We start from the raw sequence: 17,373 nt of genomic DNA, 5'->3' as shown, positions 1-17,373 counted from the left end.
GGTCTTCAGTGCAATTGTGAGGTAAGAATACTTGGGTCCTTAAGGGCTTGGGACAGATGGCCTTACTCTGCCTCTGTGCTGAGTAAATGCCCACCCCTTTGCCTCCAGGGCAACTCATATTAGGCCTGAAAAGGACCAGGTAAGGAGGACCATTTCTTTGCATGTCCATTTTTGTTTTATGTTGGATTTACCATCTTTGAGATGTCTGCTCCTTTTTGTCTTTTTAGATTTCTAGACTGGTGAAACCTCAGTTTTAGAAGCTCCAGCCTCAACCAATTACAGAAGCTTAGTAGTTACCCCACCAGTTTCTGAAATTGGTGACTAACCCAGTTCTTATCCCGACTTAAGGATGGTGGAATACCTTGGGACTCAAGAGGAATTGAACTGAGGAGCAACTATCCTAGGATTTTGCAGAAAATAAATCTGAGAACACGGGTGTCAAGATTCCATCTCTCCCTATTTGAAGAGGGTGAGGAACCACTGGTTAAAATGGAATCTGGATCTCCTAGCCATTGGTTCCATTTGTTCCATCCCACACTTGGGTCCACATCAAATACCCTGGAAGGCAGGTTAAAGACCAATTGCTGGATTCCATCCCCACAGTTTCTGAATGTTTGTCCAGGGTGAAAATTTGCATTTCTAAGATAACTTCTTCTAGGTGATGTTGATGTTGCTTGTCCAGAGATTCACTTAAGACCCATACATTTTGCCATCTCAGAATCTCTAAGGGATCCAAGGGAATAGATTTCACTTTTTGTTGTTGCCCAGCCCCGTTTACCCCCATCCAGAGCACTCAACTGAAGAGAGCTGGAAAGAACTTGTTCTCTGGAACCTCTGGTTCTGAGTCAGGGCTCACTTTGCCCTTGATGGAAACAAGAAATAGTGATTTGATTGTAGGAGTGCTGGAAAGGGGAGGATTTTATCCCAAGTTATCATCTCTTTGCTCCCTGAATGCGTAACATTTTAACAAGGGAACTTTCCCTTCTTCCACTATCAGAGCTACAGCTTAAAATGTAGATAGCTCTGGGAAAGTCAACCCTTTGGCTGTAGTCTCCACTGTAAGGGATTCTTTGCAGAGATACCCTAATGGGGTGGAAAGGCAGGGATACTTGGGTTCTGAATAGGGTAGAGGCCCCACACAGAGGAAAAAAGGTGACAGGTTCCTAAAGACAGACATCCCTATTTTACATTTTGTTTAGAGAGAACACGGAGACATTTTTTTATTTAAAGGGGGTAGGGCAGACACGTGGCAGAGGGAGTTGGGAGGAAGATGGGAGTTTTCCCTGAGGGAAAAATCACTCAAATCTCTTTACCCAGCTGATGGCTGTCGCTTACTTTATTTTTTGTCCGAGGGAAGTGGTGTTGGACGGAGGTAGAGAAGACAGTGGTACAGTAGAAATGACCTAAAGGGATGCCCCTTCTGCCAAATGCCCTTAGATTCCACGATGCCTTTCAGTTGGGTGCTGAGTGCACCTACACTTTGGGGGCTTCATTTTCCCTCCTTAAAATTACAAGAGATCAAAGGCTGGAGGTTAACGCCTGGTTTTTAAGAGGTGTGATCCGACGGTATGGAGGCTCACTTCATACAAGTCTTTTAAAAAAAAGGTTTGTGAGAAACTGGATTTGTCAGCAAGTCATATAAATTTTTAAGAAAGCACAGAGTGTAAGCAATACCTTTCAAATCATTAAAGACTGAACACTCTGCTGATATCCTACTGCCTCTGGTATCTTAGTCCTTAAAATGTTTAGAGATCCTTGCCGTGTAGTTCTTGACACAAATATATAATGACCATATTGGATCAGGGTAACTCCTTCTCTTTGACCGCCATTTAGTGATTCCATGGATGGGCTCTGACCCTGCTAAATGTGAGTGAACTACCAATGTCTTTTCTTCTCAAAAGTGAGTTTCTGTTTTTTTTTTATCAGATTCTCAAAAGGGTCTGTGATCTAAAACAGGTTCTGGACGATGCTCACATAGAGCTGATTGTGTTAATGTATGAGGCATAGTAGAAGGTAAAAGAAATGGCATCATTCAGTTTTGCCAATGGAATCCAGTATTTTTCTATGCCCTGGGGTGTCTCTCAACACTGATCCTAAAATGCTCCTGTCTCAGAGGACCTGGGACAAGGATGCCTTACAAATGGCTGGCCATTTTGCTCTATTCATAGGAACGTAAGCAAGAGAAGTGCATTCTAGGCAAAATGGGAAGGCTGCCCTGAGCAGAAGGGAGGTAGGGGCTGGATTGTTCAAGTTATATCCACTGTAAGAAGCCCAGTCAGTAAAATGACTCTATTATTGACTCCATTTGGGCCCAGGACTCTGAGGAGCTATGATTCACTTTTTCCTAAGCAAGTGGAAAAGCCATTAAACTAGATTGTTGCAGCTCACTTCCTCTTGTCTTTCTGGTTAATTCCACCAACTGTGGTTGAGAAAGAAGTGTGTTAAGGAAAAACCAGAATCTAAGCATTAAAGAGAAAATATCTCACTTCCATCTTCTTTGCTTTTCTCCCTCCCTACCCACAAGCTGCTCTTACATACAAAGTAATTTTTAAATTATAAGACTGGTATTAACACATCATCAATAAAGAGAAACAATGACCAATGCATTAACTGATGCTAGAATACTTATGCATGTTAAGAGTCAGTGCAGACATTTTCCCAGAACTGGGAGGACAACCAACCAGAAAGCTCATTACCCTGCATCAGCCGAATAGTTAAGTCACAGCCATTTTCCCTAAAGTTCTATTTAGGGGAATGAGATCCACAAGAATGACTCTGCCCCTTGATGAGGCAATCAAGGTCAGACAAGAGTGATGACAACAACCTGCAAGTACTGTGACTCCTGCCGTTAACTTCTCAGTACTTAAAACAAGACCCAAAAACCCACTCAGCACAAAGCTGCTATATGCACCTGACTTGAAATTAATAAGACATAGCTCACCTCACAGAGGATGTCTCTCTCTCCACTTAGGCAAAAACAATCTGTGGCCCAGAGATTCAGACCTAGACTTACATATCCAAGTTGTCTTGATCTCAGTGATACTGGGGAAGGCTGTATACCTCAACCCCCAAAACTTAAGCCTTTCTACTAGGGCTCCCTGAATCTCTCAGCTTGCTTATAACCTTGAAACAAAACAAACCAAAAACCCCATACAATTCCCACTACCCTCATCCCCAGAATACAGCCCCTAGAAAATCTAGCTTATACAGTTTGTACTTTGCATGCTCTCTTCAAAGACCCTGCACACAGACACACAGACACATATAGACACTGTCAAGAGGAGAGGGGTCTGTTCAAGGGAATAAAGTATTTTTCTTCTGTGTGGGCCTGGATTACCTGGGGGTATAAGGTCCATCTCAACACTGCAGCGCGATCTCTCAGCTAGATACATGTATATGCAGGGTGAAGGGAGCAGGAATGGGGTGGGGGGTGAGAAGGTTACTGTTTTTCAGCAGGTGGGGTGAGAGGTGTGGATGTATATTCAGATGATTGGAGTAGGGGTGATGGGCCCACACAGGAATGAGGTCTGCCCCTCAGCTTTCATTTGGATAAAAAAGGGGGCTCTGGGTGCCTGATCATTCTCTCTCCTGTTTCCTTATTCCTCTGTAACCCAGTGTTCACCAGTGTGGTTCAAGGAGTCACCAGTTCTGTGAGATGTGAGACAGAAAGGATACTGAGGTCAAATAAATTTAGGAAACACTGCAGTAAGAAAGGCTTAACCATTTGCTCTAATGCATAAATTTTCAAGCCTTTAATAAGCTAGTATGTGTTTTCTCTCTCTATATATAGAGAGAATAGTTATGTTATAGAAGGGTGATACTCAAAATATTTAACAACCGGTATGGCACAGGTTTCAACCAATCAGAATGGGCCTTAGCCACAAACTGCTGGTACCACTGTACCCTGGAAAACGGGATCAGGCTGAATATCAGCCCACCTAGTAAGCAGCGTTTCCCAGAAGTTTTGCCCAAAGAACTCTACTTTATGTGGCATCTCACAGAACTGGGGAGAAAGGCTCTGGCTAATGCTGGAACTGCATCTCTCTAGGGATGGGGCCAGGACTCATGATTCTGACCATGGGGGTGCAGGAGAGGGGCAGCTCTGGCAGAGACCCCTGGTAGCACCGGCTGACAGATGTGACTACAGCTGCAGCAGAAATAGATTTCAAAAGACAGCTGTCCCTCTGTCCCAGCTGCTCCGGGGACTCTGTCCCTGGTGGGTCAGCAGGTGCCTGTCCAGGTGGTGTTTACGGCCGAAGCTCTTCTCACAGCGCGGGCACTGGAAGGGCTTCTCCCCGGTGTGTGTCAGCCAGTGTCTCACCAGGTGGTGCCGCCGGCCAAAGCTCTTCCCACACTCGGTGCACACGTGGCACTTGGGCACGGGTGGCGCGCGCTGCCGCTTCCTAGCCCCAGGGCTCTCTCCAGCCTCTTGGCCCTTGCAGGATTTGCCATCTGCGTGCACTCTCTGGTGGCTGGCTAGATGGGAGTTGCATCGGAAATTCTTGCCACACTCAGGGCACCTGCTGGGCTTGTCATGTAGGTGGGTTTTCTGGTGTCGGATCAGGTGATGTCTTCTCCCAAAGCTCTTCTCACACTTGAGGCAGCTGTAGGGCCTCTCCCCGGTGTGTGTCTGCTGGTGCCTGGCCAGGTGGGAGCCCCACACAAACTGTTTACCACACTGCGGGCACGTGTGTGGTCTTAACAGGGAATCCATTTCTGTGCTACACAGAAGATTTGAGAAGCTATCTTCCTGAAGAAAAGGTGGGCCCAGGAGCATGCCTCTGGAGCTTCTGGGCATGGAATCCCAGTTCACATCCTGCTCTGGGTTCCAGAGAACAGTATCTTCAGACACACTAGATAACATTCTGGGAGGCTCTGCTTCTAGTTCAGGGGTATCCCCCTCGTGCTCACTTCCATCTCCTGTGGAAAAAGGAAAATACAGACCCCAAGAGGTGAGTCACAAGGGAGTAGCCCAGGACTGAGTCACAAATGAGGCTGTATGATGCCTATTAGGATCTAAACCTCACCCCACAAGGCTGAGAGACAGATTTTAATGTTGTACAGGACAGTATAAGAGGTACAGCGGTTAAAGCTTAGACTTAGGAGACAGATACCCACAAAATCTCAGTTTTCCCACACCTCTGTAAGCCTTCATTTCTTCTTCTGTAAAATGGGAATAATTATAAGGTAGATGTTATAAGACAGATGGGATAGTACCTTCTATTAAATAGTCTATGCTATTGTTGCTGTCTATTTATTACTATGATTTATTTAGCACTTAAAGAAAACTATTAATCACCATCACCATGAAGAGAGGTGAGGAATGGTCTGAAATCACTGGCCAGGTGACACCTTGTCAGCAACACTGGAGACATTGTGGAAGGCATTTCCACAATGGGTGGCAGGTTGAACAATGACGACTAACATTTATTGAGTGCTTACTATGTGCCTGGTACTGTTCGACTATGGTAACATATTTAATTCTCATAATAATTTATAGATGAGGAACCCAAAGAGAAGTTAATTACTTTTCTAAGGTTCCACAGGTATGGTCCTAGATTCAGATCCACAAAGTTTGGCTCTAGAGCCTACCCTCTAAATTATTATGTTACACTGTCTTGCCTTTGAAGAAAAAGATCTCTGAACCATTCAATGCTATAACTGTCTGAGGCAGAGGAGGGGTTGGAGGGACATGTAATGATGACCTCCAAAAGGGGTGAAGGTCGTGGCTGAGTCTATCATACATCATTACCTGTGTATGTGACCTTTAGAATGTCCCTCTCTTCTAAGTCTGGGGGTTCGGGGACCCATTGTTCTTCCCCTCCTTCTAGTTGAGAAAGCATATCCAGTTTGGGAATTGGAAATCCTGACCATGGGAAAAGAAAACAGGGATGTCAGTTTGTTCAACTGTAATTTTCATTTCTGAAAAAAGCTGTTTCCTAAATTATTCCTTGGAACTCTATAGATAAAGAAGGCCAGATACAACAAGCCTTTCCCTCTCCCCACTCCCATTTCTGTGAAGTCCCCTCTTCTTTCAGAAAATCACATTCTCTTTCCAAGAAGTGTTCTCTTTTGTGCGAATTTCAAATACTTGCAGCTCAACTGTTCTTTCTGGTCACTTAATTAGCCCTACTACAGCTGTCTCACCCTACCCCCACTCTCATCTTTCCCTATATGGTTTCTGAGTTTCCAAGGACTCAGTTCCACTCCTTAGGTGTCCTTCTCTCTGAAAGAACCTCCCAATTCCCAACCAAGAATTGCCTGCAGTTATCTAATAATTCACAGCACTTTGTTGTTGTTTTTTAAAAAGTGACACTTCTATTTTCTTTGGATTAACCCTAGTGCTCTTTCCCTAGTGGAAACCTAGACAGATTCCCTGCCAAGAAAAGAACCCCAAATGGACACTATGCAACAGTCCCAGAGCAGATGGCTCCACTCTCCCAGAGTACAGTCACTGAGTGGCTGGGGAAGGTCGTGCTTACTCAGAGACACCACTATCCCACAGTTTTCCTGCATGACATATTCTCCATAGAAGTCTGTTTGAGAAGGGTCCAGGCTCCGCCACTCCTCCTGAGAGAAGCACAGTGATACATCCTTGATGGTTACCAGGCCCTGAAACAAAATGCAGCATCATCTGTCAGCAGCTGTTCTTTAAGGAAAATGGGGTCTTAGTATAAAAGGCTGAGGTGGTGGTAGAGGAGAGGTGGCAAGAGAGGGTCTAGAAAAAGAATGCCCAGAGGTTCCTGGGCAGGGAACATGATTTTGGTGAAGAGGAAAGGGGTAAAAGTAATGGTCAGGGTGTGAGCAATAATGTCTGTAGAGGAGATTCCCAAGTTGGGACCATGAGCAGTTGGAGGCACTCATTGGTCCCTCTGTGTAGTTACACGTGTCTGCCCAGTCTCTTCTCATCTGCCTTTCTTCACTGCAGAAATTGTGTACAAGTGTCTCCTTTGTCTCCTTGACCTTTCCTTTCCTATCTGCATGAAATATGGATAAACTGTTCTTTCTGGCTTCCTCCCCCTATTATGCCATATCCTTATCTTTTAAGGAAGCATAGTCTGGCAGTTAGGAGCCCAGATTCTGGAGCCAAATGACTCCTAGCTCTGTCACTTAACATTAGCAGTATGACCTTACACAAGTGCCTTAATCTCTTCCTGTCCAATTTTCTTGTCTGGGGATAACTGCGTTTCTCTCAGGGCTAAACGAGTTAATGTACATAAAGCATTCAGAGAACAGCAAGCATGGTCAGCACTCTGGAGTACGGATACTACGGCTACTATTATTACTAACTTCCCGTGGCTCCCCCCTTGCCTTGTGAATCTAAACTTGTTTTCTTTCTCTGGTGCTGCCCCTCTTCATACCTGTCTGTCTTCTATTCATGTCCATAAATGCTCCATCATCCACCTAATTCAGTCTACTTTATGTTCTTCCAAGCTTCCTTCAGGTCCTCTTTTCCTAATCTTTCCAGATTTCTTTTTTTAAATTTAAAATAATTTATTTTTGGCTGTGCTGCATCTTTGGTGCTGTGCATGGGCTTTCTCTAGTTGTGGTGAGCAGGGGGCTACTCTCCAGTTGCGGTGAATGGGCTTCTCATTGCAGTAGCTTCTCTTGTTGTTGAGCTCAGGCTCTAGGGTACATGGGCTTCAGTAGTTGTGGAGCTTGGGCTTTGTTGCCCCATGGCATGTGGAATCTTCCCAGACCAGGGATTGAGCCTGTGTCCCCTTCATTGGCAGGTAGATTCTTAAGCACTGGACAACCAGGAAAGCCCATGATTTATTTCTTAATGAACATTAATGAAATTTTCTTAAATTCTCCCTGTGGCTAGCACAGCTATCAAAAACAAAACAAACTCAATCTGTAGGAATTTTCTTCTTCTCATCATGCCTCCATTCATTTTTCAAAACGGTATGAGTCCCTCAGAAAGGGATAGAATCTGTGCAGATATCAGACTAAATAACAATAATGATCAAGTGAAATGACAAATCAATTAAGTGAAGTGAAGTAAAAGTTGCTCAGTTGTGTCTGACTCTTTACAACCCCATGGACTGTAGCCTGCCAGGCTCCTCTGTCCATGGAATCTTCCAGGCCAGAATACTGGAGTGGGTAGCCGTTCCCTGCTCCACAGGATCTTCCCAACCCAGGGATCAAACTCAGGTCTCCTGCATTGCAGGAAGATTCTTTACCATCTGAGCCCCCAGGGAAGCCCAATGGAATGACACAAAGGCTACAGAAAGGCAGCAGTGACGAGACCTTGAGAGAGGCCAAAAGAAGAACATAGCCCACCTGTGATCCTGCCGCAAGAAGTGCAGCTGCCATCTCCCAATCTCCAGTGCTCCCTTCCTGGGGAATGGCAGGAACCCAGGGAGTGGACTGAGCTGGTGAGGGGAGAGAGGAACCATTAGAGATGGAGCAACCATCTTTTTCCAGTTAGAACCTGGGCCCTGTTATAGTGGGGCTTAAGTGTCATATTTTTTCCCCCTATATCTATGTCCACTGGTAAGACTCAAATGCATAAATGTATTGTAGTAGAAGAGACCTTCCCTCAAATGTTCTGAAAGGGTACCGAGTGGTTTTTAGTAGAGCATTTATGTCATTCATTTCTACTAAACTAGCTGTGGTTTGAATTTATATTATTCAAATGTAATTTTCATCTTGTAAAGTGCATTTTACTGGGTGTGTTTTCCAGTGGCAGTCAGTGTTTCTGTCACTTCCTTTGTCTCCCATATTTGTTACCACTAACCATGTAACAGGTGGAGGGAGTGATTATGTAAGAAATGGGAGAAACCCAGTCACATGGTTTGCAGAATCCAGATGCTCCTTATATTTTTCTGACTAGGGCCTGTAAGTTCTTTCTATTTCTGTGGCCTGGTCCTGGTACTAACTGTGCTGTTCAGTCAGTCCATGGCAATTTGGAAGTTTTAAATTCTACTTTTTCAATAGAGATTAGAAGATTATTCTCTGCATTGTGCTTCCCACACACACCCTATGGGCTCTCACCCTTCTCCTGAAGGGACTGTGGCTCCTCTTCAAGGTCACAGCACAGGTGCTCCAATGGCCCTGGAGCTGTTCTCCATGGCCCCTCTTCCTGGCTTCCCCTTTCCACCTGGGGCTCTGCTCTATCCAGCTGGACATTAATTGACTCCCATCCTGTCCCCAGGGCTGCTGTCTGTTCTGAAAGCATTTTTGCTGCAAACCCAAATTGTGACCTGGAACAAATTCATATCAGTTATGCCCATGTCAATGGAAAGGGGTGATAGTCCTAAGGGAGTTATGGAGAACAGTCCAGGGATAAAAGATGAAACTGGATAGGGAGAGTTTGATGGAAGATGAACTTTAAAAGTTTGATGTGTTCCAATCAACTGAACCTGAGCCAGAAATGAGCAAGTGCTATATAGTAAAGTCACTAATGGTTATTTTGGGGACCTCATGTTTGGCAGAACTTCATTAAAAAATCCTGGAAATTCAAAAGCTATCAATTAATTTCAACCACTGAAAATACTTAATCTGGGAATCTCAACCACTGAAAATAAGCAATCTGGAAATATGCAGGAGGGAATGCAAACAGATTTGCATTCAACAAAAATGGAGGTAATCCCACATAATATTGTCTGCCACAAACTCCATTCTCATCAGTTTAGAATGAAATGATTACTATAGGTAGAAGTCATAGTCAAAGGGTGTATTTCTCATAAGGCTGAATCAAATGGTGCCTTACTTAGAACAAGCCTCAACAAAGAGACTTACAACCTATCATTCTGTTGTAGAAAATCAGAATTGGTAGTAAATATGGTGGACAGATCAATAACTTGGAAAGCAGATGTAAGATTCTAAAGCAACCCTAACAGATAAGAGAAACTGTTGGCAGTGAGGAGCTACGTCTAAAGAAGAAGAAGGAAAAAAAAAAGAACAAAGAATTTTGTATAGGTAGAAAAAGGGGAAACAGGTGTTGCTAACATGACCCTGGGGTGAATAACAGCCCTGTGATTTAAGACATGGCAAAGAACCTGAGACACATGATAGAACCAGTCAGATCTCATTATAAAAACATATTAAAAAAACATATTCAATTTTAAAGAAGGGTATGGTGAGGCCAGAGTGTATTCCATCACAAGAAACCAAAGTGAAGAAAGGGATGGGAAATATGTCCATTAGGGAAAAGTTCAAAACAATGGACCTAGTCTTCTCTTGCCTTGGGAAGAAGGCTCATGAATGATGCTGCCAATGAAAAAAAAGAGAGACGTTTTCTTTCTCTATGTAGATCTCTTCTCTTGATTGCAAGAGAATAGATTTAGGTAAGATTTAAAAATTCTTAATAATCCTGCAGTGTTGAAGCCTGCAGAGTTGAAGGCTCTTTGCTCTGGACCTGTTTGGAGCACGACAGGTTGTGTTGTGATAGCAGTCTCCCTGCCTTACAGCAGAGAAATAGTCTATAAGACTGTGCAGAGTCACTTTTTGCTTGGCAACATCATATTTTTGTGATTCTTATTCAATGCCCAAGCAATCAGAGCCAGTGAAAGTGTTCCAAAAACAGGTCAGAACCTCGGTAACTGTTCTGGCTCACTCACATTCATCTAATGACATTTGCAAGAACCCAGAAGCCTGGAACAGATAATGACAAATGTCAAGTTGTTTATTTTCTTGCCTATCTGTCTTTGACAACAGAGGTAAATGAGAACTGTAAGCTCAATGAACAGCAAGGGAACAAATTCCCCTTTCATCTCAGATGTCCAAAGATGTCTCAGGGCCTCCTGGGAACATTCTGGACTGATTCCCAGCTTAGGAGGTTTCCTTTTCAGAGACTTCTCATGAGAAAGAAAAATTCCCAATAAAGCAATAAAGGGGGAGTTCCATTTTAGATTTCTCCTATGAATTCCAGCCCCTGTGTTCTCTTCACTTCTAATATGTAAAGCATGGATTCCCCCTTTTCACCAAAGGTCTTCCTCATCCACTAGCTTCGTTGGAAAGTCCTCCCTCAGGGCTTTACCTCTAGGTAAATAGCTGGACACCTATCTGAGATCCATTTCTCCATCTCCCTAGCAGCAGAGTCCCTTGATAGGAAGCCTCTTTCGCAGGCCAGATGTGAGACTCTCCAGACCACTGACAGAAAACCTGTGGAAGATATCTCAGCAAAGGAGGGGGCGGGTACTTATCCTCAGACTGCCTTTGCTAAGATGTGCATGCTCTCGGAGCCAGCACCTGGGCAGTTAAGGTGTCAGCCCTAACCTGGATTTTCCTGGTTCCAGGATGTATCTCAGGCCTATTGGAGTCAGGGTTCTAGAAGTTTCGTTTCCCCTTTTGCTTCACATCTTAGGGGAGCATGGCACCTGCAGAAGTTGGTTTCTGCAGCGTGTGCTGTTGGACAGAGAAAGGGCCACGCTACCGAAATGAGTAGTAGCCCAAGGGCACAGGGACAGTCGCTGTCAGAGAAGCCTGGCCCCGGTCCCGGGCGGGGTGTGGGCGGGACGGGTGCCCACTCCGGAGTTGGGTTGCTTCGTCCCTCCTTGTCTCCGTGCCCGGGAGAGGGTCAGGTTTCAGAGAACTCGAGAGAGAGGCAGAGCTGGAGCAGGGGAAGTGAGGTCAGAAAACAGGTTGCCCGTGAACTGGGACAGGAGCAAGTGAAGAAAAAGGAGCCACGGGGAAACCTGCGCGCGGTGACAGCGGCGGGAACCCACAGGGCCTGACAGCGACGACGCTGGGGACGAAGAGACAGGAGAGGGGCGGGCACAGAATGTCAGCGCAGCCGACCCTGGGAATGGCAAGGGACCCAGAGGCCGCATCGACCCTCCTCCCCGCTCCCATGGGTGACCGGCCCCCTCGCCGCCCGGGGAAGCCAGGTGTCCCTCCCTCCAGCCGTGACTCCCGCCTGCCCGGCCCCAACTCACCCGGGTCGGCTTGGCCTGCAGCCCGGTGTCTCCCTCCCGGGCGCCGCCTGCCCCTCCCCTCCGCGCTCGCTTCGTCGGAGCCGGCGTCCGCGGAGCCAGCGACAGGCGGAGACGGCGGCCCGGCGGGCGCGGGTGGGGCGGGCACAGGAAATCCCCGCCCGCTTCCGGGGCTCGGCGGCCACGGCGGCGCTAGGAGGGGAGGGGCCGGTGCGGGGGACGGGCTGCGGCTCCGGTGCCCCCGGGCCGGCCCAGCCCCGCACTCCGGCGCCCGCCACCCCGGGGCGCCGCTGGCCGGAGCGCGCGGATCCCGGCTGACGGTGGTCGCTCAGCCCCGCCCTCTCCCAGACTGGTCATCTTCCCTCCCGGCCACTCGGCCCCCCGCCGGCTCCTTTGCACTTGGGCTCTTTAGTTACCTTGACATTATAACAACCGCTGGTTATACGCCGGCAATTGCTATGAGGCTGATTTCTAGAGACAACGGTCTGAATTCTTCAAGGAGCTCACCTTCTAGGTTTCAAGAAAATGACGGTGATGATAAGGGGCTGAGAGAGCGTTGAGGAGGGGTCACTAATTCTGAACGAGGTTGACTTCACCCGAGACGTGTGTCTGAAGTAGGCCTTGCGGCTGCATTGTCCAGTTTGCGAGAGCCACCAGCCACAGTCCAGACAGAGGTGTGTTGTAACGTGCGCACCAGATAATTCGGAAGACAAAATTAGCGAAATGTACAATAGCTAATAAGCAATATTTTGAATATGTTGAGCCAAAATGTTTAAATTCACTTCACCTACTTCTTTTAGCTTTTTAAATATGGCTACTGAGGTGTTTGTATATGCGGCTTACGTATTTCTATTGGACAAAGCTACTTCGAAACAGTAAGATAGATTTGACTGGAAAAGATGAGAAAGGGGCTACAAAACAGAATAAACACACTACTCTTAGAATCTGTTTATAATCTACAAGTCGCATTCTTCGTCATCAGAACAATTTTGTACAATTGTATTTTATAGGCTTAACAAGTGACTCACTTAAGATCATAGGGGACAGACATTCCTTTAATATATAGTTATTTTTGCTATGTGCCAGGTACTGTAACTAAATCCTGGAAGTCCAAGATCCCAAAGGAATTGTCTGCCTGTGGATTCAAAAACTCAGTCTGTGAAAACACATGTTAACAAATATTTGCAAAAAAATATAACAGATGCTAAAGTGGAAGAGTATACTTTGCACTAGGAGCAAAGAAGTAAATGTGCATGGGTGGGAGGTCAGAGAAGGTCTGACAGAAGTCTTGAGGGAGAGAAGGGTGGGGAGGGCTCCATTAATGAATGTGCTAGACATGCAGTTGCAAAAGGATATAGACCATATTCAAGAGCAGATCATAGGGTATTTTGGGGAAGTAGTAGAGCCAGGATTTATATCTCAGTTCCTGGAACTAAATCCAGAGGTTCTTTTCATTTATATTTCCACAGGTGAGAAATACAAGGTATGTTAATCTCGGTATTTAACAATACCAGTATCTCAGTGATTTAACATAAAAAGAGCTTACGTTTCATATAAGTCAGTGTGTAGCGGGCTTGTTGGGGCCAGTGAATGGGTTATGTACTCCTTGCAATTATGGAAAGACCAGGTTTCTTCCATTTTGTGGCTCCACCATCCCCTGTTGTCTTGGAATCATTCAATCTGTGGGTTGACTTGGTGGAGGTATCAGGGCCCAGCCCTGGAAGTGCTATACATCATTTGTACCTCATTTCCTTAGCCAGGGTTCAGGTACATGATTACATGGCTGCACCTAACCGCAGGGAGTGACTGTGAAGTGTGTATACCCCAGTAGAGAAGGCTATGGGGTTTGATGAATGGTTAGCATTGCTTCTGTCACACAAATAATTAATCAACCACCTAAACCTGACTTTACCTGAAGGAGATATTTGGGGAGTGGTGGCAGATTATATAAAAACAAAGAAAAAGGAGGCAAAATAGTCATCTTTGGCCTGATGACACAATAATGGGACATTAATATTTAATAGACATCTACTTTATGCCAGAAATTTGTTTTTTAACATCACGGGGAAAAATAGAAAATGTCTTTATTATTAGCTTTAATTTGCCATCTCTTTAGATATCAGTCAGCAAACTGTGAGGTGCAGATATAATCTCAGCAAGGGTTTAAGAGCATTCAGTGAGCCAAAAGGCAAAATTAGGAATTGAACTCTGGCCTCGATTTATAATCTGGTGCACCTGTCACCAGAGTGTTATTTTACCTTTCACAGATACATGGGTGAATCCAAATTCCTATGTAAGGTGGAATAACTAAACATCCAGGGAGTAGCAGGCAGATGATTCCATCTTTTTAAGACTTTCTGGTCTTAGATCAAGACTGGAACAGCTTCAAAGGCAAGATGTAGGAACAGCATCTTGGGTAGAATCAGAAGGCAGAAACATACATGCTGTGGGGTGAAGAACATATGCAGATGTGCCTATTTAGAGAAGAAATGAAATGAGGAAAATGATAGAACGATTAGAATAGTGGGTCAAGGATTTCTAACTTGCCATGTCAAGTTATAGAGAGTCACTATATTTAGTGTTATAAGCAAGAGATATACCTGATGGGTCTAATTATATCATTCTAAGACTCTTTTATCAAGGACTGCCCTGTTGATAGAGTTCAGAACAATAGAATGGGATGAGTTGGACCCAGAGCTGGATGCTAGTGTGTATAGTACAGAGTTCCTCAGGACACTGCAGTATTCTTCCTGGGGCTCAGGGAAGTCACAGTCATTTAAGGTTCCAAGTTCTCTGTGAGGACTTCAAAAGACCTTAAGAGGCTCAGTCTCTTGTCTGTCATCCTTGGCTCCTTCATTTCTGAACTCTTGTTCTGCCATGGTTTGAATAAAAAAAGTATAATGTAGGTGTTCACCAGTTTATGATCATGTTATGAGTTTATTAGTCAGTTGATTGTAATAAATTATCAGCTTGGCTTATAAAAACCTGTTCCACTGTAATAAACATACCTCCAATTGCTAATTAGAGCCCAATCACCATTTATAACACTGCTTTTCTTCCACTCAAAGTTTTTGAAGCTTGATGTTGGAGATGAGTTTTCACTAACAGGGCAGTGCAGTTATTTGCTTCCTCTATGTCTGTGTCTATAAAAGAAAGAGGAAGGTCGAGGAAACTGTAGTAGGACTCCTGTGGAAAGAAAGGTAAGAGACCCTTAGTCAGTAGTTAATTAAAACTGGTACTTGTAGAGCACTTTAAAATTTACAAAGTGCTTCTGTATACATGGGATCTTCATAACTCAGGGAGATAGACTAATCATCTTTATCCCTAGTCTTCACAAAGAGATACAACTGAGCAACAACAACAATAATCCCTAGTTTACATTTAAGGAAATAGCAGTTCAGATATTTAAAATTGCAGAACCTCACTTTTTATTTCTATAATTCTGGGCAGATTTATATAGATATATCTGTTTTCTAATCAATAAAATGAATGTCATTATACCTACTCTGTAGGGTTGTTCTGAAGAATAAATGAAATAATGTAAATTGCCACCTAAAAATTGTCACTCACCATTTGCCTCTACAAGGATTAGGTCACTAGCTGCTGTTGTCACTGACCTTCAACACATCTTAAAAAGACTTCAGGGTGGAGATAAAGGATGAGGCACTCTGTGCTCTGGGAAAAACTGGCAGAACAGGCTTTCAGATAGATATTTTCAGAAGAAGGTTTTATGAGCCTAGTTTTTTGCATCTTCTCATATCTGGGTAAGCACTAATATCATTAATGAAGACATTTTCTCCTTGTGACTATCAGCAGCCTTCTGTGACTTAGCAGTAACCTGCCAAAGTATATGCTGGATACATGTATCCCCCTTCAGCAAAATCACCTATATACTGACCTCCCCCCACCTCTTTATTTTTTTTTTATTTATTTTTTTTTAATTATTATATATATATATTTTTTCCAGTGGGTTTTGTCATACTCCCCCACCTCTTTAAAGCAGTTCCTCAGAGCTATCTGAGAGGGTGTCTCCCAGGCTATAGTCCTCATTTTGCTCCAAATAAAACTTAACACACAACTCCCACCTTGTGGTTTTTTTTTCTGTCAACAAAATAGGTAATTTAACACATAGGAATAATTCAGTAAAGGATAAGACCTAGGTATGGAGCTGTATAATTGGTGAAAAGAGGACTTTAGTAGGGTGGGACAGAGCAAAGATTGGATGAAAAATAAATTTATTCCTGAGTCTCAGTGAGGTGGACAAATGAAGTAGCTTATAGTTCTGTCCAGGGTCCTGGAGGCACTAGTGGCAACGAAAATGTTTCAGTATTTTAATGATCATGCTTGCACAGTTGAACTCAGGGCATAAGATGGGTCATCCACATGGATACTACCATGAATGATGATGAGGTTACATAGAGTAAGATAGCAAGCTAGTTGAGGGAGTCTTTAATGAAAGAAGGAGAATGACCAGGACTATGGTAGGTGATAATAACAAGGAAAGGTAACGTGTGGAATGGCCTGATGTCTCAAAGGAGCAGGACATTACTTAGGGAGAAAGGAGGGAAGTGGTACTTGAGACAGTAATGAAGAGCAAAGAGCATATTTATTCTACTTCTAACCCTATAAGGAGTAAAGCAGTGGCTTTCAAATTTCATATATTGAATTGGAAAAAAAAAACCCATATATTTGAAAGTCATCATTTATATACTTGAAAAAATAGCTTACTTTCATGGAACAATACCTTAACTACATGCAGTATGTGTTGATATTTTTCTATTTATTTTTAAAGTTTTTTTATTTCCTACCCATTAAATTGATTTCATAAACCATGAAAGTGAAAAGTGAAAGTGAAGTCGCTGTCGGGTCCAAATCTTTGCAACCCCGTGGACTGTAGCCTACCAGGTTCCTCCGTCCGTGTGATTCTCCAGGCAAGAATACTGGAGTGGGTTGTCATTTCCTTCTCCAGGGGATCTTCCCTACCCAGGGACCGAACCCAGGTCTCCCACGTTGTGGGCAGACGCTTTAACCTCTGAGCCACCAGAAATAGGTTGCAATTTACCATTTGCGAAGCATTGGTCTGTATATTGTTGGAGAAAAGTCCCCTTGAGAGGACTTCAAAAGAAGCATGCTTTTTCCTGAAGAGGTAGCCAAGTTTCAGTTAGATAAAAGAGGTGAAAGAAACGTCTGTCAAAGAGGTTGAAGGATATAGGAGTGTCTTAGTCTGTTCAGGCTGTGGTAACAAAATACCATAGACTGGGTGGCTTATAAACAGTGAACACTTATTTTTCACAGTTCTGGAGGGTGAGAAGCCTAAGACTGAGACACTGACAGATTCTGGTGAAAAACTGCTTCTGGTGTCTTCTTGCTCTGTCTTCACATGACAGAAGGGGCAAGGGAGCTCTCTGAGGCCTCTTTTATAAAGGCATTAATCCTATTTATGAGGGGTCTGCCCAAAAGACCTAATCACTTCCTTGAAGGCTGCACATCCAGA

General features: G+C 44.3%; 1 protein-coding gene across 3 annotated transcripts; it reads right to left on the bottom strand.

The window, feature by feature from the left end:
* Window positions 1–1,229: 1,229 nt before the first annotated feature.
* On the bottom strand, window positions 1,230–12,014 carry ZNF641 (zinc finger protein 641). 3 transcript variants are annotated; one of them, XM_061129063.1, is made up of 6 exons: window positions 11,883–12,014; window positions 8,998–9,206; window positions 8,284–8,375; window positions 6,483–6,612; window positions 5,753–5,866; window positions 1,230–4,920 (listed from the first exon to the last, which is right to left on the bottom strand). In XM_061129063.1, the coding sequence occupies exons 2-6, from the start codon at window positions 9,179–9,181 to the stop codon at window positions 4,166–4,168; spliced, it is 1,275 nt and encodes a 424-aa protein (XP_060985046.1). In that variant the 5' UTR covers window positions 9,182–9,206; window positions 11,883–12,014; the 3' UTR covers window positions 1,230–4,165. The 3 variants fall into 3 exon arrangements, with proteins under 3 accessions (XP_060985046.1, XP_060985056.1, XP_060985063.1); XM_061129073.1 differs by lacking the exon at window positions 5,753–5,866; XM_061129080.1 differs by lacking the exon at window positions 8,998–9,206 and having other exon boundaries at window positions 11,883–11,950.
* Window positions 12,015–17,373: the final 5,359 nt, after the last annotated feature.

This window comes from Dama dama, chromosome 3 (genome assembly GCF_033118175.1).
Source record: "Dama dama isolate Ldn47 chromosome 3, ASM3311817v1, whole genome shotgun sequence".
NCBI classification, from domain to species: domain Eukaryota; kingdom Metazoa; phylum Chordata; class Mammalia; order Artiodactyla; family Cervidae; genus Dama; species Dama dama.
Note: the sequence above shows the minus strand (reverse complement) of the source record. Positions and strands in the feature narration are given on the sequence as shown.

Coding starts and splice junctions, on each gene's coding strand:
- ZNF641 (XM_061129063.1), bottom strand. CDS start 9,181: ATGCTTTCAGAACAGACAGCAGCCCTGGGGACAGGATGGGAGTCAATT. Junction 8,376..8,997: donor ACAGTCCCTTCAGGAGAAGG/GTGAGAGCCCAT, acceptor TCCCCTCACCAG/CTCAGTCCACTCCCTGGGTT. Junction 5,867..6,482: donor TGGGATAGTGGTGTCTCTGA/GTAAGCACGACC, acceptor TCCCATGGTCAG/GATTTCCAATTCCCAAACTG.